The sequence below is a fragment of the Erithacus rubecula genome, assembly GCF_903797595.1.
Source record: "Erithacus rubecula genome assembly, chromosome: 11".
In the NCBI taxonomy this organism is placed as follows: Eukaryota; Metazoa; Chordata; class Aves; order Passeriformes; family Muscicapidae; genus Erithacus; species Erithacus rubecula.
Genome location: NC_136663.1, coordinates 17,790,440 through 17,818,183, shown reverse-complemented (window position 1 = coordinate 17,818,183; position 27,744 = coordinate 17,790,440). Strand labels below are relative to the sequence as shown.

The 27,744-nt window shown below is 43.0% G+C and overlaps 1 protein-coding gene across 1 annotated transcript in view; it reads left to right on the top strand.

Annotated features, from left to right (window-relative positions):
* Positions 1-10,107: 10,107 nt before the first annotated feature.
* PXYLP1 (2-phosphoxylose phosphatase 1) overlaps positions 10,108-27,744 on the top strand; it is a 47,008-nt gene continuing 29,371 nt past the window's right edge. The window contains exons 1-2 of the mRNA XM_079315071.1: positions 10,108-10,275; positions 24,486-24,617. Of these exons, the coding sequence (XP_079171197.1) occupies positions 24,539-24,617 (79 nt within the window). The 5' untranslated portion in view covers positions 10,108-10,275; positions 24,486-24,538. The remainder of the gene's footprint in view (positions 10,276-24,485; positions 24,618-27,744) is intronic.

The following is a 27,744-nucleotide window of genomic DNA, read 5'->3' as shown; positions in this document are numbered from 1 at the left end:
ATCGAATTAGCATTATTTTACAGAGCATCTAAAAGTTACAGTTTTTTTTCCAGCCATCATCAGACCCACTGAAGTAAACTTTGCTGCCCTCACATTGCACATACTGGACCTTAAGCTGATGGGAAAGTGTCATTCTCCTGACCCAGCATCACATCCCAGCTCAGCATCCTGGCCTTTGCCTCTCTTGTTTGTGTTTGCCATGCTTCACATGCATCTGAACTGATAGTAGAAATCTTGTAAGAGCTGATTGTTGAGAGCCACGGGTGCTCTTTGTAGAATATTAAAAGAACTGATTAATATACCACACAATTCACTGAGGAAGGTGCCTCTGTGAATGGCTGCAAACAAGGAATGTTGCTCATATGGAGAGGGAAAAACATGGCCCTAAGGGTGCCAATGAGCCCCAACAATGCTGCCCATCCTCACTGGTTGCCCTCAGCCAAAGTCACCACAAAATTGAGGAATTAACTGCCTAAGGGTATTGAGTAGAACGGGGACTTTCTTTCTTCACAGAATGTACTCAGAGAAGTACATCTTCACAGGAGAAGCCAAAAGGAATCAGACAGTGCTACAATTGCAGTTTTTTAGATGTTCTGGGCATACTGTCTGTTGCCTGCTTGTAACTGCTGTTCACAGCAAGTTCCTCCAGGCTGAATCAAGTATTAAAATATGGCTTTTTCACTTCCTTGTCTGAAAGCAAGTTCTCTAAGACTGGAGCTACTCTTAAGGTTACTGAATTTGTTCCTGTGATAAACCTTAAAGTAGCAAGGAGGAAATTAATTCTTGAAGTCCTCACCATATGTGGGTATAAAACAGAGAAACTTGGCTTAGCCAGACAGACTGTTTTTCCTCTGACACATGGAGAAAATACTCCCCAACTCATTCATCTCTACATTCTACACACTTCCTTATTTGTTCCTACACACTGAGGTAGTGCCTTCTGTATGTTAATGCAGAAGAATTGAACCCTAAAAATGAGGTGTATTCTTACATAAGCATCAAATGCAGCTAGAAATAAATTACATTGAAGTGTTTGGCTTTATAACTGCTTAGTATGTTACTATTCTTGCCTTTGAGAAATTAAATATGTTCATACTGGAAGTTCATCTGATATAGCAGTATGTGCATATATGTGTGTATAAGACTTCTGCTGATTCACAATATGTCAGTCAGTGTTAATTATAAACAGGAAGAATTAAAATTTTGGGAGGTTGGATCTTGCAGTGCTATTTATCTCTACTTAAACTAGGACATGGCTCCAGACTATGAGTCTTGCATTCTCAGCCAATGGATTTGTGCACAGAAATAGAATAGAATACTAAGATACTCAGATACCTAAATTATTCAGTGTTATTCATATTTCAAGCTGCAATAACTTAATATTCTTATTTGAATGTCTATTCTTCTACATCCACCCATGTTGTCTGTGTTCATGTACACATTGTTTCCTGATGGAGCATGAGGATGGATGCCAAATGGAGCTGTACCTGCTGGCTTTGATACAAAGCAGTGTTAGTGCCTACAGCCTAAGGAGACTCACATTCCTGTTCCATATGACTTCTTTGCCTCTCTGGTGACAAAAAATACGGTATGAAAAATATCAGTATGTCAACACCAACTTCTCTGTGTGTGTGTGGATCCCTGAAGCATTCCTAGGCTTTTCCCAGCTTCACATTTTGGACAGCGGTGTGGGACATGAATGTCCTCAATATTGATTTTAATGGAAGAACAATGACTCAGAAGGAAACATCCACTTTTCATGTCTCGCTGGGTTCCCTCATGAGCTGGTGTATCAGAGAAAGGGGTAATAAGAAAGCTGGAAATGATGTTGTCCTTCCTGAAGACTATTTTTCCAGGTAAGTTTCCCCAAATTGATTTCTTAAATTAGCAGTTTCCTTGAGAACTAAATACAACAGAGAAATAATAAAATGTGCTAAAAAATTTACTAACTTTATGGACAACTCTTTGGTTTTGTACTGCCAGAAGGGTCAGAATTCTTCTCCAGCAAGATACCTGGGAATTCCTCAGAAGTCAGGAAGCATTCAGACACTAAAGCCAGTTATGCTGGCATCTCACCATCTGATCCTAACTAACCCAGCAACAGAAGGGCTAAGAGCTGTCACTCTGAATAACTTTACTGCCTACATATTTGGCAAGTTGAGTCTGAATTTAACTAAAATCACAGCATGCAGTAAGAATATTTATGAACTAGGAAACCCTCCTGTAAGCATATAAGGGCAATCTTTTATATATATACATACATATATATGTATAAATATATATGTGTGTGTGTGTATGTATTTTCACACTCCCTCCCCTTCCTCCTATCTTCGTGTTAGCAGCCAGCAATGTGGCCACTCTGGTTGCCTAGGAAGCTGATTGCTGCTCCTAAAAGATCTGTTTAAAATTCTGCTCTGGATTCTAGTCAGGTATGCGAGACCCTGGGAATGGAGCTCTTGAAGTGGTGGGTACTTTCCATTTTCCCCCTCTCCTCAGCTCCTCTGGACTGAGAGAAGGCAGCTGTGCTGCTTTGCGAGACAGAGCAGCTGGACTTGGTTACCCCTAGAACCAATTAAGTGTTGGAAGAATAGCTTGCCTTATTCCAGGGAGACAGAAGGAGCTGTTTGGGATCATAAATGACACTGGAGAGTAGCTGTGTATGTATGAAGTTATTTTAAAGGTTGTTTTTGAGGCTTTTTCTATGCACCTGCCGCCTTTTTGGGCATTTGTACTTTCATCTGCATTGTTTGAAATGCAAATAAAAGCAATGATACATATTCAGACAATCTGAGACCTGTGTTTCAGAGGACTATGCTGAACCCTTTGTGGAGTTTCTTTTCAGAAGCTATTCTAGTGGAAAATTACTAAATGGAGCTTTAAATAGGTGAGATAGTAAGCTGGCCAAACAGTGCACCTATCAGGGAATCAAAGAAGGGTTCTCTCTCCTATTGGTTTCCAGCCCATAGCTCTACTATTTGGAGAGACAAAGCAGGATTTCTAAGAGGAAAGTTCCTTAACTTTTAATTTTGGCCTAAGGCTGTCCCAAAAGTTGTCTGTCACACCTTATAATATGTGCTGATCATACCTAGATAGGCGTTCTGAATAACACCTGGATAAAAGTCTATGAATACAATTACTGATTATCAATGCAACAGATACTTATTAAAAGAGATCTTAGATGGTAGCAAAAGCTAGAGTTTGAGTCACTTGTTTATGCTCTTAAATGAGTGTAGCATCTCATTTAAAACTGCTTTGAAGTGTGAGTTATGAACAGGAGGCCTTTGATCAGAACTGAAGTATGATGTGTCATAAGGCATTATGCCAAAATAAAGAAGCCACTTAAGCTTTTTCTCCAGAGACACTGAGCAAAATGAGAGCTATGGTTCCCCTACTGTGTCTCATGCTAGCAAGTCCATGCTGGAGAAATTGGGCTATGAAGATTACTGCTGAACATCTGCAAAGTGGGAAATGGCATTTGGTTTTCTGCTGGGGAGAAATCAGAAATGCGCAATATAAGTGTTTTATTAGTGCACTTATAAAGCCTATTTCTATTGTATGCATTCCTCCCTAAGTGAGGTCCCTCACACTTCCTCTTTCAAAAGCTTCAACTTAAATTTGTGGTTAACTTCAAATAAAATTTGCGGTTACTGCTGCTTGCACCACTTTCTTCATAAAGAAGTGACAACAAGGTCTTTTCTTCAAAATATGTCACTCTGCACACTTAGAAAAAGCACAACTGGAATGTGATGGGCAACACTGCCATGTGGTATTTTCTGTCCCACGAGTGCCAAACTAACTTTGTAGGTAGCTATTGGGTGACTTCACTTGTCTTTGCCATTCTGCCAGGCACTGGCAATACTCTTGTGGCTCCTGCTGGGATAAAATACAGACCTGCTGGGATCAGAGGCCTGTATTTTAATCCAGTGGTTGATCTGCATCCAGCTTCATGGTAGTGGGCTGTGGGAAAAAAATAGGAGGAGGAAGTAATAGGTCAGACTAACTGTCCAAGTTACATTTGCTCAGAGGTCCTAATTTATTTTTCAAGTCCTGCAAATATATCAGTGATTTTCCAAATGAAGGGGTATTATATCCCCCAGGACACAGAGTCATGAGAAAACAGCACTCTTCTGTTCACTCTGAAAAATAAATCGGGTTTTCTATGATGTTATCCAGAAGAAAGTGCAATATTGGAATGAACAGCCAGATAAAGTATTTTCTTATGTATCTTCCTTCATCTAGAAACAATGTAGAATTTGTAATTATTATTTGGGATTTAATCAACCTGTGAAAGAGTAGAGGAAAATAATGAGATATGTGGTAATATTCCTAGTATGTACTTTAATTACTGATTGCTTGATTACTGCTGAAACTGATGAGGCTGAGTGTGATGATATTATCAGGAGGTAAAGCCTGATATCAGGAGATGAAAACATAACATTTAACATGATCATGGTATTCTGTAAAATAGCATCTTTGAGGGTTGGATTGAGTGGCTCCCTGCAGAGATAATTTAAATGCTGTAAAGCCATATATGTAGAAATGCTGATGAATAAGATCATATATAGCCTCTAAGGAAAACAAAAGCTCCCTTAGTGCAACAGAAGAGTTACAGAAATCTCTGTGAGTGGCTGTGACACCATATCCAGACCAACAGTTACAACATTATTAAAAGATTCCATAAGATCCAGAGAGACTCACAGTCTGGTAATTTATGGGTAATGACGTTTTCATCCTAGGAAGTTACAGGAATATAGTTCTGAAATATACATGAGTCACCAAGGCACTCAAAGCTATAAAATCATGGGTAACTTTTTCAGGCATTGGGCAGATACACCACATGATGCCTGGAATGACACAGGAATATGCACAAAGCAGCTGAAAGAAGTGACATCAGACTTCAGGTATGTGGTGGCAAAAGAGGCATAAATTACTGTTTTCAAAGGGGTTGCTGTCCAGACCTGGCAGCTTCTGTGATACACTTAAAGCAGTAGGACTAAAACATGAAGCATCTCAGCCAGTAATTACCAAAATGAAAATTGTGCTTGCTAAGAATGTCATCTTTTACTAGATGGAGAGTGAGGACTCTCTGAAGCATCCAGGTGTGTAGCTGAGAAATCCAGCCCAAGTCAAAGAATGGAACTGAAAGAATGCTTCAGATCACTGAAACTCCTCTGTTCCTAAAAGAAGAAAAAAACCCCACCCACAGACCTAGAGGGTCTGAAACTTTAGTGAAAAAATAACACTAGAAGTGAAACAAATGCATGCAAATATTACTTCATATAAAATACTCTCACACAGTTCAAGGATACAATAGCTTTGATGTGCCCCAAAACTTTCTTCATGCACAAAACTGGCTGTAAACTTATCTGTCAAGCAGTAAGATGGAATCTAGTTGATATTTTGGGTAAAATCTTTGAGCTTACTCCCAGATTCTCATTTCTTGCAGAAGTATTAGCTGCTAGATTAAATAGAAAAATTAATTAACTTATGCTGTGAAATCTAATTGATTTTGTACTATGTGTGTTAGAATTTGTTTACAGGACAGTTATGAACTAACCCCTTGCTTCTCCCAAGGATCTCCAATTCAAAGCTGGTAAACATAAAGATGTAGAGCTGCTATGACTCAGTGACTAGAAATAAAGGAAAGGGAGGAAAAACCCCACCTAACTGTTAAAATATACATAATTTCCAAAACAACAACATTATGACCATGAGCTTGAAAATCTAAGTAAGCAATTAGTTTAGAACTGTCCTCCTGTCTTGGTTTGAAAGACAGATGTCTGCTAAGGAAGGCAAGAGCCCCACTTGGAATGGAAAATATGACCCACTTCCCTCTGAATTGTTATAATTTTGAAATTTCAGGCAAAGATATGGGTAAAGAAATAACAGTTCTTTACTAGCACGTGTATGTATAACAAGGCAAACAAACAACCACAGCAGCAGCAACAGCAGAGAAGAGCAGAAAACCCAATGAAGTCTCTCGCGCTCTCTGAGCGCTTTCCCCTCGGTGCAGTTCCGGGCACAGCCAGCAGGGGCGCTGTGGCTCCAGGCCGGGCAGGGCGGGGCAGGGCGGGGCAGGGCGGGGCAGAGCGGGGCAGGGCAGGGCAGGGCGGGGCGGGGCAGGGCAGGGCGGGGCAGGGCGGGGCAGGGCAGGGCGGGGCAGGGCGGGGCAGGGCGGGGCAGGGCGGGGCAGGGCGGGGCAGGGCAGGGCGGGGCGGGGCGGGGGCAGGGCGGGGCAGGGCCGGGTGGGGCAGGGCAGGGCCGGGCAGGGCGGGGCAGGGCGGGGCAGGGCAGGGCAGGGCGGGGCGGGGCAGGGCGGGGCGGGGCAGGGCGGGGCGGGGTGGGGCAGGGCAGGGAAGGGCGGGGCGGGGCAGGGCAGGGCTGGGCAGGGCAGGGCAGGGCAGGGCAGGGCGGGGCAGGGCGGGGCGGGGCAGGGCAGTGCAGGGCGGGGCGGGGCAGGGCAGGGCGATGCCTCTCCCGCCTGCAGGGGGCGCTGTGGCGCGGGCCCCGCCGCCTTTCCTCAGGGACAATGGCGGACACAGCCGGCGGGAGGGGCGGACCCGGGCAGCCGATCCCGGTGCCCCTCTGGATAGCAAAAGGGGCCTCGGAGCAGGAAGCTGGGAAGGCAAAGTTCCAGAGTGGTAGATGAGGTGTATCAAAAACTCCTCAGCTGTAGATGGAACTCGGGGACTGCAGGCCAGGCAGGGGGTGCGGAACTTTAATGTAGTGAAAACTGAGATCTGTGCCAGCCGGGCTCCTCCACAGCAACACACAGCGGGGGAAACGTGCCCTCCTGAATGGGGTGCAGTCCTGGTCATTGTCCCTGAGGCATCCGAACAGCTGGCAAGGGTCCTTTTTCAGTGAGGTGGGGTGTTAATAAGGTCCCGGTGCAACGAGCAGGGCTCCACTCATGGCAGAAAGCAGAAGACAACCCCGCAGTGGTGCTGAATTCTTCCCACAAGGACTGCAACCTCCTTCCCTTCCAAATGCTGAGAGAGCAAGAGAGAGAGGAGCTGCACACAACCCCATTTCCCCAGTCCTATTCTGGATATCTCTGCCTCTCAGAGAAAAACATCTCAGATAAGAAAGTAGCCAGCTTCTTAGTAGCCTCCTCCCATGGCAACTTATTTTGTCTCTCTCTTAAGTATATCAATCTTAAGTTATTGTTTCCTATGGGACGAAATTCCAAGAGGAAAAAGAAAGAAAAGGAAATATCCTAACCCCCAATACCTCCCTGTGTGGTGGGGCTGCATTTCACCATGACCTATCATCTCTAACTGAGGTTGTCAGCTTTCCTCCCGGGATTGAGGTCAGGCAGAGGAACACTGCAGTGCTCTGACCATATATGACAGTGGATTGTCTCGGCCATGGTTCGTTGATGGTAGTGAATGGGCCATACATTTCTAACATCCAGACATGCTCAGGGCTGCTGTCTGGTTAGCGCAACAAAACTTTTGATAGTTTGTAGCTAATTCCCTCTACTGAAAGGGCAGAAGAGCAAATCTTGTCACTAATAAATACTATGCACCACCATTTGATGCATAATGGTGGATATATAGCAGAGAGTAGATCCGTTTGACCAGAATATCAAGTGAGGTGATATGGTGGGGCTGTGAGTAATTTGGAGTCTGCCCCATGGACAGGAGCTGCAGTTGCTCTGGCCTGTGAGTATTCAGTTTGTCTCCTCTAATTTTGTCTTTAAAATCCATGTGTATGTTGTTCCTGCAGAGAATGTTTCAGGATATTAACAACTTTGGAGTACACAGTAATTTGTTTTATAAATATCATAAGGACTATCTCTAAGGAAGTTGATTTCTTTTGTGTGTATAAGCAAGCATATTTTATTTTCCAAAGCAAAAACATCCTGTGAAGAAAATTAAATCCTCTTATTCCATAGAGAACAGATTGACAGTTTCTGAATCCTAAATCCTTTTTGAACTGCACTTGTTTCTCAAGGGATGTGGAAATGTAACATCTCTGGCAAACATTTGCCACCATGGCAAATAACTGTTTCCATACAATTTCCAAAGACAATTGTTCTGTAAAGTATGTCTTCTGCTTTCTGGCTCAGGGAAAGCCAGATCCTTTGTATTATGGTTGGGCATTTTTCTATCCTAACATGCCCTAAAGTGATCTGGTGAATTGCAGTCAGAACTCACTGTCCACATCTAGGGACCCATAGTTTTTCTCACACTCCTCTACCAGCCATTCTTTTCCAGATGGTTGACATTGGTTTTATACTAGGTAAGAAAATTGTTGTGATCAATTAGCTCTAATCTGATGTGATGCTGGTAGCAGGGAAGAACAGCTGTGCCTGCATTTGATGTGCAGCAGTCATTTGCAGGCTGCTGAGCAGCCTGGGATGGCTTTGGGGAGCAGCAGTGGGTAAAGGCTCCATTCTTCTGATCTGCAGCTGAAAAACCCCTTCCCACACTGCTCTGCAGTCTGTTGGTTAAAGCTAGATTAATTCCTGCTTCTTACCCCAAACAGAAAGTTGGAGAACCTCAGCACATTTCAGTTGAAATCATACCAGTCATGCAAAAGTACAAGTTTAGCCAGGAAACCATGCCCAGGTTTTTTCCTGGATATGTTGACTTTGTGGATGTGCAACATCAAAGAAAGAAAATTTGGCTCCATGCTGCTGTTTGCAGGGCTGTGATCACCAGTCACTGTGACCCAAGAGTAGAGGCCACAGAGATAAGTGTGTGCTGGTCTGGCAGAGCAGTGTGACAGCACAGTTGGAAGCTGGCAGAAGCATCCAGGGCTGCAAGTGGAACCACGGGAGTATGAGAACCACAGACATTCTTCAAGGTGCCTCCTTACTGCAACAAAAGATGCTGGTGTCAAATGTTTAGTGACAGTGCACTGCTTTTGTATGGAAAAATCACTCTATGTAAAGCCGGTGTCCAAAAAGAAGACAGAGGAGTCCTGCAATTTTATTAGAATAAAGGGAGAGAGTTCACTGGGCCACACCTCCGTGCAGTTCCTCTCTCGAGGTTTCAGAGGGCACAGCCTCCTTTTATCCCAAATCCCTGGCTGCATGGTGCCCTCTTCCTTCCCCATGGGCTGAGCTGCTGGGAAGGTTCAGCCTTCCACGTATTGCCCCTTGAACCTGGCATTTTACCCCGACGTTCAGAAGCTCAGCCTTGTGCAGACCCTTTTCTGTTTCAGGAGCCAAACTGGGCCGGGTAAGGGACCTGCTGCCCAAAGTCAGCAGAGACATTAAGAGCCATTAACACCCATACCTTCACCCATCGAATTGCTTGTAAAGACATTAAAACATCTTTCCTATCACTTTTTATCACCCAGCATTCACATAGGCTCTGCATGCACATGCCAGAGTAGGTGTGTAAAGGGAATTAGAGCATTCCCCAAATCTGCAGAATTGATTTGGTTTAGCTTTATCTGGTTTACGGATACATGAAAAATCGGTGTATTTGAAAGGTGATCAGCTTGCAGGATTGAACAAACACTCCTGCTAGTGGAACAGAATTGGCCCCTGTGAGGAGATAGGCTGGTTAATAGGGAACTGCTTTGTTTGGAGCAAACCCTGGTGAGTACTGCGCAAGTTATGGAATGAATTCACTTTTATCAGCTGCACAAGAGAATGTGTTTGTTATATCTTTGTACTGAAATTTGTGGCATTTCTTCCAAAGGGCCGTGACAGCTTCCAGGCGTACTCCGGTGAGTCAAATACCAGAAGAACGTGCCAGCAGAGGCAGCAGCAGTAACCACCTCGCCCAGCTGCGGGAGATGCTCGTGCGGCGTCTCCGGGGAGCTGACAGCCATCCACTCCAACACTGCAAGCTAAAACCAGCGGGAAGTTGAAAAACAGGGCAGGGGCGTGGGGAACTCGGGCTGGGTGCCCGCCGCTGGTCCCGGAGCCCCACGCTGCTCTCCGCACTGTGGCTGTGAACGAAGGCGGCTTCAGAGGGCTGACACTGCCCGGCTCCTTGGCGGGCGTGTGCGGCAGCGGGCGCCCCGTCCCACGTCGGCTGTGGGACCGTCCCGTCCCGTCCCGTCCCGTCCCGTCCCGTCCCGTCCCGTCCCCGCTCCGGTCCCGGGCTCGGCGGGGCGGCGGTGGCGGCGGCCGGCAGGGGGCGCGGGCGGGCGGCGTGGCCGGGGGGCGGCGCTCGGGCGGGCCGGGCGCTCGGCGGGCGCGGAGCCGCGGCCGTGGCGTGGCGGCTCCGGCGGCTGCAGCTCCGGCCCGGCAGCAGACAGCGGCAGCGGCTCCAGCTCCGGGCCCGGGAGGAGGCGCCGGGCGCGGCTAGCCAGGTAAGGGGTGGCTGCGGGCGAGGCTGGGCCCCCGCCGGGCAGGTGGGACAGTGCCTGGGGCGCGCCGCTGGGGAGCGCTGCGGCCGGTGCCCCGGCTCGCCTGTGCCCCGGCTCGCCTGTGCCCCGGCTCGCCTGTGCCCCGGCTCGCCTGTGTGCCGTGTCCGCCGTGCTGCGCTCCCCCGGCCGGGGCTCGGCGGAGCAGGCGGGCGGGCGCTGCCGACGCCCGGGGGCAGCGGGGGTGCGGCCCGAGCGGGGCGGCGGGAGCGCTGCGGGCGCGGAGCCTCGGCCGGCCCGGCCTGGCGGGCGGGGGCTCGGGGCGGGTCAGCGCTGCCGCCGGACGGGACCGCGGGCCGGAGCGGCGTGTGCGAGCCGCGTGTGTCAGCGGTGCAGGGCAGGGCTGGCACGGGCTCCTTCCCTGCGAGCCCCGTGCCCGGAGCCCCGCGTGTGCCCGGCTCGGCTCCGGCGGGGCTGGAGCTGCCGCGCTGCGCCGCTCCCGGGACTTGGCATCCATTGTTGCGGATACTCCGTGGCCGGAGCGGAGGAACTTCGTGAATTCACCTGTTTCCTGATGCCTCGTGTCGTTAGCGTGTCCCATAGCATCCTTTTCATCGCACGTGCTTGACCTAGATACTTTTAGCGCCTTGAACAGACTTGGTGTATTTCTGTGCTGCAGGTTCTCGAAAAATAGCCCTGAACGTTTTGGCAAGCGCAGACTTGTCGTTGGAAGTGTGTCCTGAGATGGACATTGTCTTGGCTTTCGTGCGGTGTGGCCCTTAAAAAAAAACATGGAACAAAACTCTGTGAAAGTGCGTTTTAAAATACCGGGAAGCAAGGGGTAAACAATGCATTTGTAAACACTGTAACCTGAATTTCTGGACTGATCACTTTCCCTAAAGTCTTTGACAGTGGAAATGACAGGGTATGAAAAGCATGTGTAATGATTTCATAAGCCTTTTATTTTGTCTGGCATCATAGTCTCAGATGAGCATCTGAGTACAGATCTTAATTTTTCTCTTCTACAAATTTTAAAAAGATATTTTTATGTGGTGCAAAAAAACCAATACTGAGTAAGTGGCTCTATCTTTGACTAACTGCAAAAGCTGTCACATATAATAAGTTATTGTGCCAGTATTACAATAGTAATGGGATATTAGACCAGCACAATTTGGCAGTAAGTAGCTGTAATACTTATGGCCTGTTTTGACGTCTCTAGAAGGAGGATTAGTTTAGACAGAATTTGTAGTGGGAGGGTGTGAGTGAGATGAAAAGCAAAAGCTGCTTAATTTTAATCTTCTCAAAAAGGTAACTACAAGTAGTGCATATGCTTAAAACACTTATGTTTCTTTCTCTAATGGCTTTTAATTGTAGTATCTTGAGTATGTTATGTAAACTCAGTAGTGCTGAAATACTACTTTTTATAGGATTGAATCCATACTGAACAAGCTCCCTGTTCTGGGGCAGTGGAAGCACTGGGGGATAGCAGGGTGTCACAGCAAGGTCTGACAGCAACAGAACTGTAAAGTGGCTTTGGTGTAACTGAGGCTGTGTCTCTACCTGTGTAGAGCTGTGCCTTGGGTTAGGCTGCAGGCATTTACTTAAATTGTTTCATTTTCATCATTGGGATTGTCTCTAACAGCTTTCTTTTGTCTTCTGAGCTTTCTTTTTGTCTAGTTTTAGTCATGGGCATCTTGGAGTGAAGAAACACAAAAAGCAATGCTTCATGGTGTGCAAAATCACTATTCCCCATGAAGTGTGCTTCCTACAGTGGTTTTACAAGGGAGTGTATGTTTTTACACACTTACCATACCCATTAGACAAATGAAACTTGAAGTGTCCTGTGAGATTTCTTATGTACATCTTTTTTTTTATTTTCACAATCTTATAGGAGACCTTTGAAACTGGAGTTTAGTTAAATTTTTTGGATGCTTTTTCTGATGAAGTTGCAAATATTAAAATGAAAAAATAATTTACATATAAAGGCTTAGTGTCTTAAGTGTGCCTGCATGTTATTGCCCAAAAAATGAATGGTGGATTCATGTGGTGGCTTTTATCTGGATTTATGGTCTGTTCTAGTTGTATATTCTCATCATCTCCTCACAATTTTATCTTTTGACCAGCAATAGCATGTTGGCAATTAATTAAGTGGAAAACCACTGTGAGATTTGTGTTTTTCACAAGCATACATCACATGAGCATAAGAATTAAATGTTAAGCCACCTACTAACATATGCTTTAGATTTATAATTTATGATGAATGCTACAGAGGAGGTGATGGTACTTTAATTGTTCAAGAGGGTAAAGTCCTTAAGCCTGCCTCTACCAAAAGGGTGAAGGTGCTCTCTCAAGGAGCTTGGCAGTGCACAAATACAAGCTATTGCTTTGGCTGTTAAGAGAATAATTTGGTGAAAGAGGTATGAGAAGACTAAAAAAGATGGAGTTTGTAACAGGGAATACAAGGAAGTTTTGGGAGTTTCTGGTAGTTACCAATAATGTGCAGGAAAAGGTGCTGTGGCAGCCCAGCTATGCTGACAGTCACTGGAGCAGCACACACACAAATGTTGCCAGACAGCAGCCTCAAGGGTGAGAAAAGAGCTCCTTAAAAAGAACCTTAGTGGTCCAAATGTTGGACAAAGAGTGCAGTTTGGGTCAAAACTGTCCCAGCAGTGCATCACACTTGGGAAGTGTTTGAACATAGCCTTTGATCTTGATTCTCTGAGAGAGGCAGTAAGTGAGTGATGCATTGATTCACATTCAGAAAGGTGCATTTAAAAAACTCTGGCTTGGGTGATAAATTATCTGCAAAAAGGAAAACTTAAATTTTGCAGCAAAAAGGGAAAAAATGTCAAATGCCTGGGAGGAGACTTAAACGTAGATTTCATGCAAGATTTTTACTTGCATGCGTTTGAGTGTCATGGTAATTCTATGGACTTGTATTAACATATTGCAGTGCTGATAAAATATTGTACTTCAAAATGCGTATTTTCTTATTTTCTTTGAAATGGTTTTGAAAATGCTTTCTGTAACAGGGAATGGAAATGCAGGCCAGTGTATGGCAGAAATTACACAGAAACAGAATTGGAAGCAGTTGGTCATAAAGCTGTGTGAGATGACGACTGAAGGTTTCTGTAGCAGTTTTCAGGACAATACCAGGAATGCTGTACAAACTGTGACATGCTTCATATTCTGTTAAAATCAGGCTGCACTTTGGTGAATCCCAAAGTGAGTCCCTGAAGCAAGCGTTTAGCTTTGCACGCTATTTAGGGAAGAAGAATTTGGGAAATTTTATTGTCTAAAATTTGTAGGGGAGAATACATGAATCTTGACTTATGTCAGTGTAGGAGCACGTGAGGTTTGCCCATATGGCTTGTTTTGTGCCATTTGGTTTAGGTTAGAATTCAAAATTCATGCTCTTGTTTGTCTTGAAAATATTAGATGTTCTCTGATTACAGCTGGGTAAGGCATTTTCTTGTTCAGTGAAGAAATATAAGAGTGGGAAGGTGTACTGTGACAAATGGCATTTATGATTCTTTTAAAAAAAATATAATGCCTGAATCATCAATGTAATAGTTCATCCTAAGCAGCAAGAAAGAGCTTTTTTTTTTTTTTTTTGCATTGTGCAAGCTGATAATAGAAACATTTGCCAGGAGGGCTACAAAGGTAGATGGTAAGTGTGTGATTAGGCACTAAATGGTTTTGATGACAGGCAGAGGATTCAGAGCATGATTGACAGGTTATTTCACATTGATTAGAGAAGTAAACTGGGTTTTGAAAAACTAGACAGCTGGCATATTTTTTAAAAGTAACTGATTTTTGGAAGCTGAAATAATTAGGCTTATTTGTTTGTGCCACATGGTGAACACTTTCAGAACGGCTGTCTGGAAATACTGATCAGTGGCTGTTTTTCAGCTGATCCATTCACATTTTCTACAGCCACCTAAAACTTTAACATGAACCAAGAATGAAGTCAGTTTCCCCCCAGTATTGTCACATTCATGGTTTCCGTTGTGAAAATATAAAAATAGACACCACAGCTTTGTGTCAGTGTCTGCAATAACAAATGTCACAGTTACTTGTGTAGTGGAAGATGCTGTACTGTGCCTTCCTAATGCTGGCAGTGGCTGATAGAGGACCCTGCAGACAGCTGGTACCCTCTGTGGTTAATCATTGTTTAAAAGGACAAAGTAATGCTGGCACTGGTTCTTGCATTTTGCTGTGTGTGTCTCATGCTTTATTCACCTTCCCTGCATCTGTGGTTGTGATGTCGGTTTGTTGATTGTTCCTGAGTCTGAACACAGGCTTGTGTTTCTCTCTCTGAAGACCTTTGGGTACCTTGCTGTGGAGCTTCTGTGGGCTGATAAAATGTAAAACCAGCTAAGCAACTAAAGCAACAAAACTGTAGCCAAAGGGCCTTTCCAAGGAAGTGCTGGGACATGATGTTTAATGTCAGTGCTGTTTATCTAAACCTATTTTTATTTTTCCTTTTGAAGCAATAACTCTCCTGCATGCACCTGTGTTCAGCTGTCTCTATCTGTAAGGTGATGTGTTCCTAGTGGTTAGCTTGTGCTGCTGCCATGAGGATCCAGGGAAAAGCCAGGCATGCCCTTTTGCCAGCAACATGACAGTTTTCCCAGTATGTTTCCTGTGTTATTCCCCATTCAGTGTTCTAGCAGCCAGGCAAGTTGGCAGTTGTGCAGAATGTTGTGGGGAGGAAAGTGCAGCAGAAAATGCTGACTCTGTGCTAATGCATCTGTATAATAACCATTCTGGGGTTAGATTGCAGGAAGATGACAAAACTGCTGAATAAAGTATGTTTAATCTTTTTTTTCCCCTCTCCAATATGAGCTGCAATGGGTAATAGTAGAATGTGTGGAGAAGCACAAGTTTTCCATTTGGAACAGAAGTGTGTATCTGCCCTGTAATTTTGAATCCTTGAGATTTTATGGACGTGGTTGAATATGGAAGTTTTGGGTGACCTGATATATAAAAATAGGATGGAAGAGATCTTATGCAGGGCTACAGGCAGAAGAAAAATCTCTTGGGATGAGGGTGAAAATACAGCTTGAGCACAAGGATAGGATAGAGTAGAAATGGGTAATGAAATCATTGTCATCCCTTCCATCCCTCTTGCACAAACACTTATCAGGTTGTTGCACTGCCATTGTTCTATAATCTATAATTAAGCTAATTCAGTAAAATAATGTTTTACTATCTGAAAAGCTCTCAGTAGTGGCCAAATCAGCAGATGTAAAATGGTGCATTTTAGGGTGAGCTGACAGTTGTAGGGGAATGGCTGGGGCACTCGGTTCAAATTCTGACAGTTTTCCAGAGGGTGAGGAATGAAGATGGGATACAAGATGGGATGGTGAGTGGGCTGAAGAGATAAAATCCCCCCAAATCCATTCAGTTTGGATACTGTGAGCAAATCAACCTGTGTGAGGACTGGGTGTGTCACTTCTCCAGTAGAATATGTATGTGTGAGGTGGGGTATAAACTGACCCAGTATAAGGTCATTTGGAATTAAAAGTAGTACAGATTTGGGAACTCAGATCACATTCTGAAATCCAAATCTAATCTAATACTGTCCTTAATACTGACATCATCTTGAAAATTGCATGGGATAAATTTGATTCTCTGTGGGAAAATAAGCATTTTCCTCTGTTTATGAGCTTTCTTCATTGATGTGTTTATTCAACTTGACTTCCCTGGTTGATCACAACTAGCTTTGAGTGCATCCCTGCAATGTTTACTTTGAGAGTTGGTGCCAGCAGAAGGTATTTGCCTCAGGACACAACCCCTGGGGCAGAGGGAGGCAGATTCCTGCTCAGAGAAAGCACATGCACAGGGGAGTGTTATAGCAGGAGATGGAGTTCAAACAATTAAAACTGTAAAAAGTATAACCTTAACTTTAAAACAAATCCCAAAAATCATTTAACAATTCAAGCAAGTTGACTGCTTTGCTTTTTGGAGCTGTAATGTTATCTGATCAGCCACTGTCTGTGATCTGGGGGTGATTATGATCTGTCCTTATAGTTATGAGCATATGGTATATAGTTTTAAAATTGTAAGTTTAAAATAATTACATTCTGGTGCTGTTTTTTAAGAATTATTTAATTATCTCTGTGTTCTAGAATGGTTTTGCTGCCAGTTAATATTTAGTTCTGGCCTGGAGCCATCAAAATCATAAGGTTTCCTTCAAGTTTCATAATACTGTTAGAAAAGAGTTACTCAGTTTCCTTTAAGGAAGTAAAAGAACTTCCTTTGTTGTTTTTTGTTTTTTTTTTTTTTTAACTTTCTCTGGAGTTCAGGATCTTGTATGACCTATTATTGCATAGGAAAAGGAGTAAGAGTATGGGGACATTGCTGAAGTAGATAACAGAGAGTTGGGCTTGTGACAGATTTTCCTGGGTATTAGAATTTGGTTCAAGCAGAGCCTCCAAAGTGATTTGCTGGACTGATGGGTTGGTATTGACTTAAAAAGTCATGTTCTCATACATTTGCTGTTCAAATGAGTAAACCACATGAGACCTGGCAAGTCATAGTTGGAAAACCAAAAGCCAAAGCATGGAGACTTTAATTTCATAACTTCATAAAAGGAGTATGAAAATAAGAGGTTTTAAGCTAGCAAAGGAACTGCAGTGATCTCTTCAATACTTAAGATTTGGATATACCATGAAGTCTGACTTTTTAAAAAGGGGAATGGCTTGTGATCCATTGTTACTTGAACTCTGTTGAAAGCTTTGTAATTTGACAGATTTTATTGTAGATTGTATTTTATTTGTAAGCTGTAACACAGCAGTGAAGCTTCTCTGTGGTTTGAGGGAAGCAGTCCATGCTGTATCATGTTTTGTCCAAAATGCAGCTTCAGATTCAAGCCCAGATCCATCTGCAGGGGTTGTGCTGCACTCTGAGCCCTTAGAGAGTGCTGATCATGCCAGACAGACATTGTGCTGAAGGAGTTCTGTGGGTTCCTCTGGAGCTTTCCCTGTGTGTTTCCCGTGGTGTGGAGCAGAACTCAGGCGTGGAGGTTCCTACCTGGGCTCTGAGCCCCCAGAGTCAGGTGATACATGGCATCAGTGGCTGAAAGAGTCAAAAGGGAGAGAATGTGTGAGCTGGCAAGTGTGAATTCTGCTGCTGAGCACTGTTTTGTCCTCTGGTCTAAACAGCTGTCTAAATCTGTGAGAAAGTGGAACATAAAGGGGTCTGCAGACAGCTTGGAATAAACATTCCATGATTGTTTCTATGTACAGCCGTGCTTTTTCTCTTTGTTTACTGTCAGAGCTAATTTAGACTTTTGTTAGTTCCTCCAGGCAGGGGCATGTCATCCCTGTGTCCTGGCTGATGGGAACAGTAGATATTCTGTGTAAATAGACCAGGGAAGCTTTTGCTGTCAGGGTGCTGCCAGAGCCTGGGCATGAAGGCAGTAAGCTGTCTCCAAGCTGAGTCTCTAAGGGGAAAGTTCTGGGAGAAAAGGACACTAAATTTATAGTGGTTTATTTATTTATTTTTAATGAAAGGATGTGCAGGATGTGGAAGTAGTATTTGAATTACAGCTGCTGACAACTTCTGTCACATATTCTGATGATTTTAGGATAGCAGAGGGCATGGAGAAGGAAAAGAGTGTTCTAGGCCAATTACTTCATCCCCAAAGAATCAGATATTAATAGTACCTTATATTTTGAAACTGTGGTTTTCTTCATCTCTAAATTAGTTCATCTACTTACTTATATTTTTCTGACTAATAGATCTAGGAACCATTGATTGTATAGAAACTGCAGTACTGATCCTGTTTAGTGACTTCATGTCAGAAATTATTGTACTTGGTCTTCAAAAAACCCCACTTTTTGGGGCTTTTAAGTGTTTGTAAGGATATTTACAACTTACAATTATGGTATTTCTTCCAAAAGTACTTGTTTGAGTTTTCAGAAGCATTTGGTTTTAGAGGTGTTTTCTTGCAAGGTGATTAGTGGTCAGAGTACAGGGAGGTAAGCTGATACACCTAAATGGTTTGCTGTGCAAGGGTGAAAAAAACAATTAAAATCCAACACTTCCTGATCTTTTAAAGCTTTTATAACAGTTCCCATGCTTTTTCCCCTCCTCAATTTTATTTGTTCATGATAACATGGGCATCATTTCATCAGAAAATTGATTTAAGAAATTCCAGAAACAGAGATTTTTGTCTGCAGAATGTCAACTTCCAATGCTGTGAAACTCACAGAGGATAGTTGTAGTGTTCTAATGTTGCACTGCATTAACTATAACATTAATGCACAAAACTGGAACATAGGTGTCTCTGCATGACTGTGTTTATTGCCCAATTTCAGGAGATTCATAGGTTCTAAGTTCAATAAAACAAATACATTCTAAAAGACTTAGACTGGCAAAATCAAATGCAAACCTAAACTATGCAAACATTTGTTCTGCTCAGATCTCATAGCATCTGGTATCTGAAAGAAGGCAGCTCCTAATGGTAGGACAGAACTGAAAAGAAGGAAACAGCCCTCTGAAGGATGTAAGCTGAAGGTGGCTTTTCCAGCATTTCCAGTTAAAACTTTACTAGAGTCCTGCTCAAACTTTGAAAGCTGCTTAGGAGACAGAGGTGTTTAAAATGTTCACCAGTTTGTCTGCTTGTGCACCTTGAGGTTTAAAAGCTCAGATTTTGGAGTCAAGGGAACCTTGTATTTTGAGAGCAGTGGATTTATCTTTGGCACCCTGGCTGATGTCCCTTCATCACTTCTGTGTGCTCAGCACTTGTCAGTGTCTGGGCTACCAAATTCAGAGGTAAATCTGCTGCACAGACTTCAGCATCTTGGTTGTTTTTCTTTTATAATCAGATACTTGTTGGTAAAATGTTAAGTTATTAAAAAATAAAATAATCTTGTAAGTAACTATTAGTTTTTCTTATTAACAAGTAGCCTTTTGGACAGCCACTGCTTCTTGCTGTTTCCATACTTGTTTCCTTACTTGTGGAGTGGTACATGTGGCCTTTTTTTATTATGTGTTTTTATCTTCACTTAGGTGTTGGGGGTTTTCTTGTGGTTTTTTGTTTCTGTTTCATGAGGCTGCTGACCTATTTGTACTTTCAGTTGAGTTTTGAGTGTCCTGTGGTCACTGACTTAAGCTTCACTTATGGGGTGGGTAGGCTAACACAAATAACACTGCTGCAGTAGAGACCAGCACTACATGACACTCCAAGGTTCATGGGTAATGGCAAATTTTATTGTTTACAGCCTGCTTTTATAAGGTTTTCAAGAAACCTTGCATTTGTTTGGCTACAATTTTGTTATCAGTCAGCTCACTGGCCAGCAGCTGCCTGCATCCATGCTCGTCTGGGATTAGCTGGCATCCATTGTTTGCATTTGTATCTCTCAGTGCCTTCTTCACAGAGAGGTTTGCTTCTGTTCCTTCAATGGCTTGGACTGGTCGAGTTATGGTTATGACAGTGAGGTCTCCAGGCCAGCTGAGCAGGTTTTATTTAATATTTTCAATGATGAGCTGGTTTTATTCTTTTTAGAAATGTATTTATTTGCGCCAAGTGTTGTGACCTATTTTTCTTAAATGTTATTAAAAAAAAAAAAATAAAAAAGAGTATGTTTCTTTTTTTTTTTCCAGTGGGAAAATGGAAAATTGTGCTGAACAGTGTCACAGATACTGTGTTACTTTGTGATGCTGTGCAAAATGCACCCTCAGTGTTACAGGGATCGTATGTCAAATTTAAATTGCTGCTGCTGCAATGGCTGCAGGGGTTTTGTGAGGGTTTTCTCACCGTGGCAATTACAAGCATCAGTAACTAAGCAGGTCATGCTGACCAGGGAATTGATTCTGCTGCATGTTCCCATTTCCACTCTGTTCTGGTTCTTGCCACGGATCTTTATAGCACTGGTCAATTTGGCCATGACCAGAAAATCCCAGCCACTATTTTGCATTCCTGGAGAAAAAAATGCAAATTGCTTCAAGTGCCAAAGAGGAGGTTTGACTGTGCCATTTGCTGACACAACTGTTTTCTGTAGTTGCTAATTCAAGAGTATGAACTCACTGTCTGAAGTTGTCTGGGGGCTGGACTTGTGAGTAGATGAAAAATGTGCCTGGTAGGCTGGTGCCCAATGGCTGGGGAGTGGTTGGTGGAGCATCACGAGTTAGAGTGAAAGTCAAGGCAGAACTTTTCATTATAATTGTATCAGTAACTGTCACCTTCATTTCAGATGCCTTCAAAACAGGCTTTGTCAGAAAATGAGGCTACAGATGCAGATGAAAAACAAAAGATATATAAAAAAGTAGTAATAGTTAAAATTTCTTATGCTGCGTAGAGATACCAGACTAATAATTGGGTCCCTGTGTTATTCTGTGACCTTTTCTAAAACTACCTATGAATGTTACTCCAAATCTCCAACCTTATGTTGTCTTTGGGCTTTTTGTTCTCCCTCCTACACTCTATAAGCTTGCTCCAAAATATACTTTTCTCTGTCTTTGGTACATAGTTAAGTACAGACTGACCACTGCCTTCCTTTTAGGGCAAAGTCTCCATTTGTCTTTGCTATTTTTTTGTTGTGATCACTTTTGCTCGCTTGTGTTTTAGTAGACAATGTCATTTTCATGCAGTACATCAGATAAATAGAGTAATGTTATTGAGGCAGACTTTGAAGAGTACTATTGATTATTTATGGAGACATGCTGTTTTAATCAAGTAAATTCATTTAAGCTGTCATGGTGAGTCAGTGTAATTCTGTGCTTTCACTTTATGCTGGAGAGTAGGTTTGCATTATAGATGGATGCTGGTGATTTAGAGGATGTATCAACAGCAGTCAATTGGCACAAGAGTTTGGCAGTGCTGGCTTAGTGTCACATCTAATCTCACAAGTGCTTTGAAAGCATTGATGTAAAGTTATTTTCAGGGCCTGACTTAAAGAAAAGAAGTTTAGCCAGTCAAGAAATGCCTTGTCTGTGGTTTGCTGAGGAGCTGGTGCTGCCAGAAGGAGGTTCTGTGTGACACCCTCCAGTGCTGAGCAGAATGTAGGTTAGTGCTGCCAGCTGCTCTGCTCCAGCTTTGTGCCTCGCTTGGGCTGCCTCTCTCCCAGCATTTCTAGGTAGTTACTAATTTTTCCTGACTCCCTGGCCTGGCCTTCAACCATAAGGGTGCTTTTACCTTTGTGTAAGCATGCAATAACACCTTACACCAGCACTTGTGTGAGATTAGGTAAGTACTGAGAGTGCTCTGAATGCTGTGAGTCATTCTGGCATGTTTTGAAGAGTTGAGATTTTGGATCATGTTCAAAAGGGAAAGTTAGATTCTGTGGATAGGTATGTAGATAGGTATGCAGCAAAAGGTGACTGAGAAGTAGTCTTTCACTTACCTGCATTTCAATGCAGGATGCTTTATTAATGACCGTCCTTATGAATTTCTAAACTGTTTCAAGTGTGTCGTATTTAAAATTAGTGTGACTGAAATGTTTGGAGCTGTATAGGTCATCTTTATCAAGTACTACATTCATAGAAACAGAGTTATGGAATTGTTTAAGTTGGGAAAGGTCAAGTCCAATCATATTCCCCCAGCACTGCCAAACCCACCACCAAAACCTGTCCCTGATCACCACCACATCCACAGGTCTGTTAAATCCCTCCAGGGATAGTGCCTCCACCACTGCCTTGGGCAGCCTGTTCCGGTGCTTGACAGCCCTTTCTTCTGAAAAAAGAAGTTTTTCCTGATATCCAGTCTAAGCCTCCCTGTCTCAGAGTGGAGCATCAATCACTGCATTTTGGGCACATGGCAGAGGCTGCTGCTCCTGGCACTGAGTTGCACCTCGGTGTGATGCTCACACCCCTTCCAAAGCAGTTTAAATGCTTCCTTGGTCCAGTTCCTGCAGCCCAGCGAGGTGGTGCTGCCAGCTTCTGATGGAATTGCCCTTTGTGAGCTCATGTGTGAGGATGTTGAGGCTGGGCCAGGACAAAGAGAGAAAGATCAGCAGTGCCTAAATGTCAGGTTGGCAGTGGATGCTCTGCAGTGCTCTTGCTCTGTGATAGTCTGTCCTGAGCACCCTTGATGTGTTTTGCTCTGTGGTTTGCCGTTTTGTTTCATCTGCATGTAAGAATAGTTTTGTGGGAAGATAAGGTTGGTTTGCTTTCATTTCTCCCCCCTCCAGGCTTTGTTTTATCTTTTTTACCACTGCTCGCTTCAGTGAGTGCTCACAATACTTAGTGTATTGTTAAGTGCCTTCACTTGCCATGTGCTGGCCAAGTGCAGCTCTGCCCTGGGAGCACCTTGTGTGCCAGCCTGGAGGAGCAGAGGCTCCAGGACTCAGCTTCACCTGACTGCCTGCAGCTTCTTGCCACAGAGGAGCTGATGGCAAATTGTGTTGACAGGCTTTTAATTAACAGCATCTCAGCAGGAGCTGTTCCTATTCCTCATAAGTTGTAACAGAGCAACTTTTAATTTGCTAGCAAGCCAAAGTGTATTCAAAAGCAAAATCTTTCCACTTTGTAATTTCTTGGATGATGCCTTTCACACTCAGTGTTTTAAAGCCTCTGATCTTGCAATTAAAGCTTTAAGCTCATTAAGCTTACTCACAAAAACATTTTGCTAATATGAAGCATGTAAGATCTCCTATTTTTTCAGTCTTTAATTTTTTTTTTTGTGGCAACTTTATTTTATGCAACAACAGTATTAATCTGTATAGACTGTGCACAAGACCTCTTGTTCCTGAGATTTTACCTTCTTCTCCCTGCTAAATCTATTTTTTGCTTTTTCCTGTGGTTCCTTCTGTTGTCCCATCTGTTTGGTTGAACTGCTTTATTCTCTACTGGTGTTTGGCATACACTAATCCTTTTACCTTCTATCCTTCACAGCTTTGTTGAGTTGCAGTGGTGTAATTCAGTTTTGCTTCAGCTTGCCTTTTGCTAGGATGTTCCAGGATGAGCTGTGATTTTTTAAAAATTGAAAACTGTTAAAAATTGTTCCTTCCAACTTTCCCTTTCCCTCTCTTTTTACTTTATTTTTATTACTGCTTGCACATACCTTTTAAGGTGCTGTTGGCATTTGGGAAAAGGACTTTAATGACTCTGGTTTCTTGCTTCTCAGAATCTCCAGATCTTTCCCTTTTTGCACAGTTTCCAGAAGCTGGAAAGGTAGTTGTCCAAGTAAAATGAGATGGAAAGACCTCAGTCCTGCAAAATGTATGTGTATAATGGATTTCACTTACTGAAACCACACAACTCTTTTCAAAACCAATTTCAGTGGATAAAATAATTTCAGTGATTCCTGAGACTTCTTCAAATACTAGTAAGAAAATTAACTGGGGGGTGAAGGAGGCAGTGTAGAAAATATCAGAAATTTGAGGTTATGATTTTATCAGCACTCAGAGATTAAAATCTTAGTTTTTGGAGTCCAGAAGAGTTTTGGTAAGCAAATATATATTAATTACATGTGTATGTAAGACCTGTCATTTTCAAAAGCAGGAAAAATAAAGAGAGGCCTCTGTCTCTGGGGAATAAGTTCTGGGGCAAAAAGAAATGGTGAAGGGGAAAAAGTTACATTCTGTCAACAGATTTGAATGTTCTGTCATAAACAGAACTCAGTTCAAAGGATCTGGGAATCTCAGAAGATTTCTTTCAAGACTAACCAATTTCCTGCAACACACTGTCAGTGCTAGGAAGAAGCATCTCTTGCACATAAGAGCAGCTGGTTGTTTAAAAAAGAAAAAAAGGCATGTAGGGGGGGGAGAGCAACTCCCTCTCATCCCTTATATAGAGCAGTTTTCCACAGGAAAACGTACATCTGTGAAAACAGGGCTCTTCAGCAAATTCTGTACTCTTCAGAATTTCATTTTGCAGGGGAGAGTGTGTTTGGATGTTTTCAGGAGTGGGCTTGGGTTTTTGTATTTTTATTTTTGCTATGAGTAACGACTGCTGAGGATTTATTACTTTTTTGTTTACTGTGTAATGCTATTGACAGCTTTTCTTACTCTTTATTATCTTAAGAATTGTGAATGTGAGTATTAATGCTACGTTAGCAGGAGCAAGCTTAATTTTATGGAAAATGGAAATAATTTTTATTTACCTGAAAGTTTTGTTGTGGAAATATGGTTAATCCTACTGTTGGGTGAAGGCAACTTCTCCATTTTATTGTTGCCAATTTGAGCTGCCTGATGTGCTTGCCTTTAAAGAATAACTGATTTTTCCACATCTGAAATATATGTTTGCCACTGTTTTGTTGTTTGCAGGAACCACAGATATCTGAAGATGAAACCATGAAGAGCAAGCAGAGTGAATAATAATGCTTTTCCGAAACCGTTTTCTGTTCTTGCTGGCCTTGGCAGCCTTATTAGCCTTTTTGAGCCTCAGTCTGCAATTCTGTAAGTGTCCTCATGCTTTGTTTTCCACATATAGTGGTCTATAGGTGTGTTTAAAAATGGTCATAATTTCATGTCGTTTAAGCACTTTTTCTTTATTGAAATACTTGGGGTTTGTTTTGGGGTTTTTTGTTTGTTTGTTTTCCAAAAAAGTAAGAAATATAGTTTTGTGTGCTGTGGAGGAATCTATGTGATCTAGAGAGTTCAAATCAGGCTGTTTTATTTAAAACAACTCTGCATTTTGTAGTGCAGTTAAATAATTAAATGTGATTGAATCCTTCCATGAAAGCAGACAAACCACATTGGAGTGAAAGCTGCTGCAATTCTTATTTTACATTGCATCAGACCAGATGGGATTGAGGAAACTGCTGTGAGAGGTTTGAGTGCTGAACTTCTCCTGATTTGTACCCTCACATCAGGAAACTTCACACAGTTGGAATGTTCATCAGGAATGGTTGGTTTGTTTAAGAACAGATAAATTGTGTTGTGCTTCGGATGAATTTATCACGGGTCAGAGCAGGGGGCCCTCACATGCTGATGACTGAGCAGGATGTGGTGCTGAAGGCAGGGCAGTGCAGGTGACAGATGAGCACTGTGCCCTGTGCCTGATTATCCCCTGCTTCAGGAGAGAACATTTCCCAGATAAAGCCATGTTTTGTGACAATGTGATCTGCACTAATGCACAGCAATGTAGTGAGATGCTGTTAGAAGACAAGTAAAAGTTCATGTCCATAGGATAGGGTAACTTTCTTTGTTGTTGTTGTCATCTTTCATTGTGTTTTAATGAGCACAGTCCTTCTGGGTCATTTACACTATGCTTTTTTCTGCCTAGTGCCAAAACCCAAAAGATCATATTAGAATTAGAATGTGGCTTTTGCACATGGCAGACAACTTAAAAAAGGGGGGTAGAGAAGCTGAAAGAAACTTGGTAGTTTTCTGCTGTTATGTTTGTGTGCCTGAACTCATCAGCATGTAATAAAGGGATCTGTGGCTCTAAATTGCTTCTTCAGCCTCCTCTGGGCACAAGCCAGGGGGTGTGATTACAGCTTGTTTTGCCCTTCGTGTTGTAGGGTTGGTTATGAATTGTGCATAGGGTGAAGATCCTAGAGGAGCTGCAGCTGAAACATGAAACTGAATTGTTAACTAAAATGAGTTTTATTTAGAGATGAGGAGGTAGGCATTTAGGAGAGTGAATCACATTTCATCTGAAGATAAAATTATTTTCTACTTAATTAGAACATAACATTTCTGCTAGAGATAAGGATGTTTGAGTGGTGCTTTAAAAAGCACATAAGCTGCAGCAGGCAGCCCCATGGAGCTCAGTGCCAATACCAACACTGATAAAGAAACCTTTGCATAATGAGAACTGCAGTCCACTGGGAACCAAGACATTCAGGTAGCCTGATACTTCAACTTCTACCAGCTTCAGGATATAGAGCAATTAGTCCAGACTTGGAGCAAAGACCATTTCCACAGCAAAAACAAAACTCTCTTAGATCACCTTGTGCTTCTAGGTGAGCTGTGCCAGCTGAGCAGCCTACAGCTCAGCAGCTTCAGATGAGTTACCAGTGCTATCACTTGTTGCTTTCTTTATCAAGAACTTTGTTACATCCTCATCATTGCTGCTTCTGTCAGGAAATGCTATTTTTCACACCCTCAGAATGTTGCACTTTGGGTTTGGTGAGTCCGGCTATTCTCCACATTCTTCACCCTCAAAAGTAGCATGAACTCTTCCTTTTCCATCCAACAGTTACAACTTACTTGCAAATAGGATAAAATTTGAGCAATTTTACCCTCCACTTAGGCAGAGCATCCTGCTACGGGCCCCTCATGACAAGAATGGTGCTGAGGTCTGGAAGAATTAGTGGAGCTGGTGCAGGGTCAGGAGCACAGATGGGATGAGGGGTGGCTGAGGGAGCTGGGAGTGTTTAGCCTGGAGAAAAGGGGGCTCAGGGGGGATTTTAACACTCTCTACAGCTATACAAAAAGACATTGTACAAGGTGGGGATCAGTCTCTTCTCCCAGGTAACAAGTGATAGGACAAGAGGAAATAATCTCAAGTTGTGCCAGGGGAGGTTTATATTGGGTGTTAGGAAAAAAGCCTTCACCAAAAGGGTGGTTGGGATTGGAACAGGCTGCTCAGGGCAGTGAGCCACCATCCCTGGAGGGATTTCAAAGACTGGTAGATGTGGCATTTGGGTTCATGGTTTAGTGATGAACACAGTGGTGCTGGATTAATGGTTGGTGTTGATTTTAGAGGTTTTTTCCAACCTAAATAACTCTATGATAATATGATTTAATGGAATGCAAATGAGTGTTTATACGTTTAGACACAGGAAAATGCCCAAGCCACTGATTTATTTTGTTTTGCTGGAAGGGAGGTACCTCCTGGAGCATTTGGAGTGGAAATGAATGTTTTATCCTGTTGTGAGGTTGTGAATCTCTATTAGCAAGCAGTGCACAGCTTTGTGGAGGAGGGCTGGTAATTTAAAAATATGCTACTGCTTTTCTAAGCATGGAATGTTGCAAATGTCTGTTCCTTTCTGTGATAAATTTGTTTATAAAAGCAAAACAGTAACACTAAATGTAAAATTATACAAGTGGTACATATCTTCCTTTTTCAAACTTCTGCTTTAGAGCAGAGCAAAACTCCTGTAAATGTTTGATATTTTGTCCCTCTTCTCCACATGTGGAACTGTAGCATTTGAAGCCAGACTTGTGAGTTGTAGCTGACTTTGAAGCAAAGGGAGTAGTAAAGGCCAAGCTCAGCTGATTTTCTATAGGTTCTCACTCAATATTACAAACAGCCCACACTGGGATGGCTGGCAAGGTCACAGTCTGGCTCATGCTTCAAACAGAAAAGGATGCTGGTTTACTTTAATATACTGTGCTGGGAAGGACCTGGAACTGCTTTATGAGCAGTGATTTCTGCAGCCACGATGAAGTGGAGGTTATGGGTGCTTGTGTCAGCAGTCCCAGTAAGTTGTAAGACAAACTCCTGAGGCAATTGTTTCAGAGCTAATAGATGTCACAACTTAAGTTTAGACGTGAGGAGAAAAACTTTGGGGAAACCAACCAGTACAGGACCTCAGAATCTTCATTGTTGGTAGGCTGGGGATGGACCCAGGAT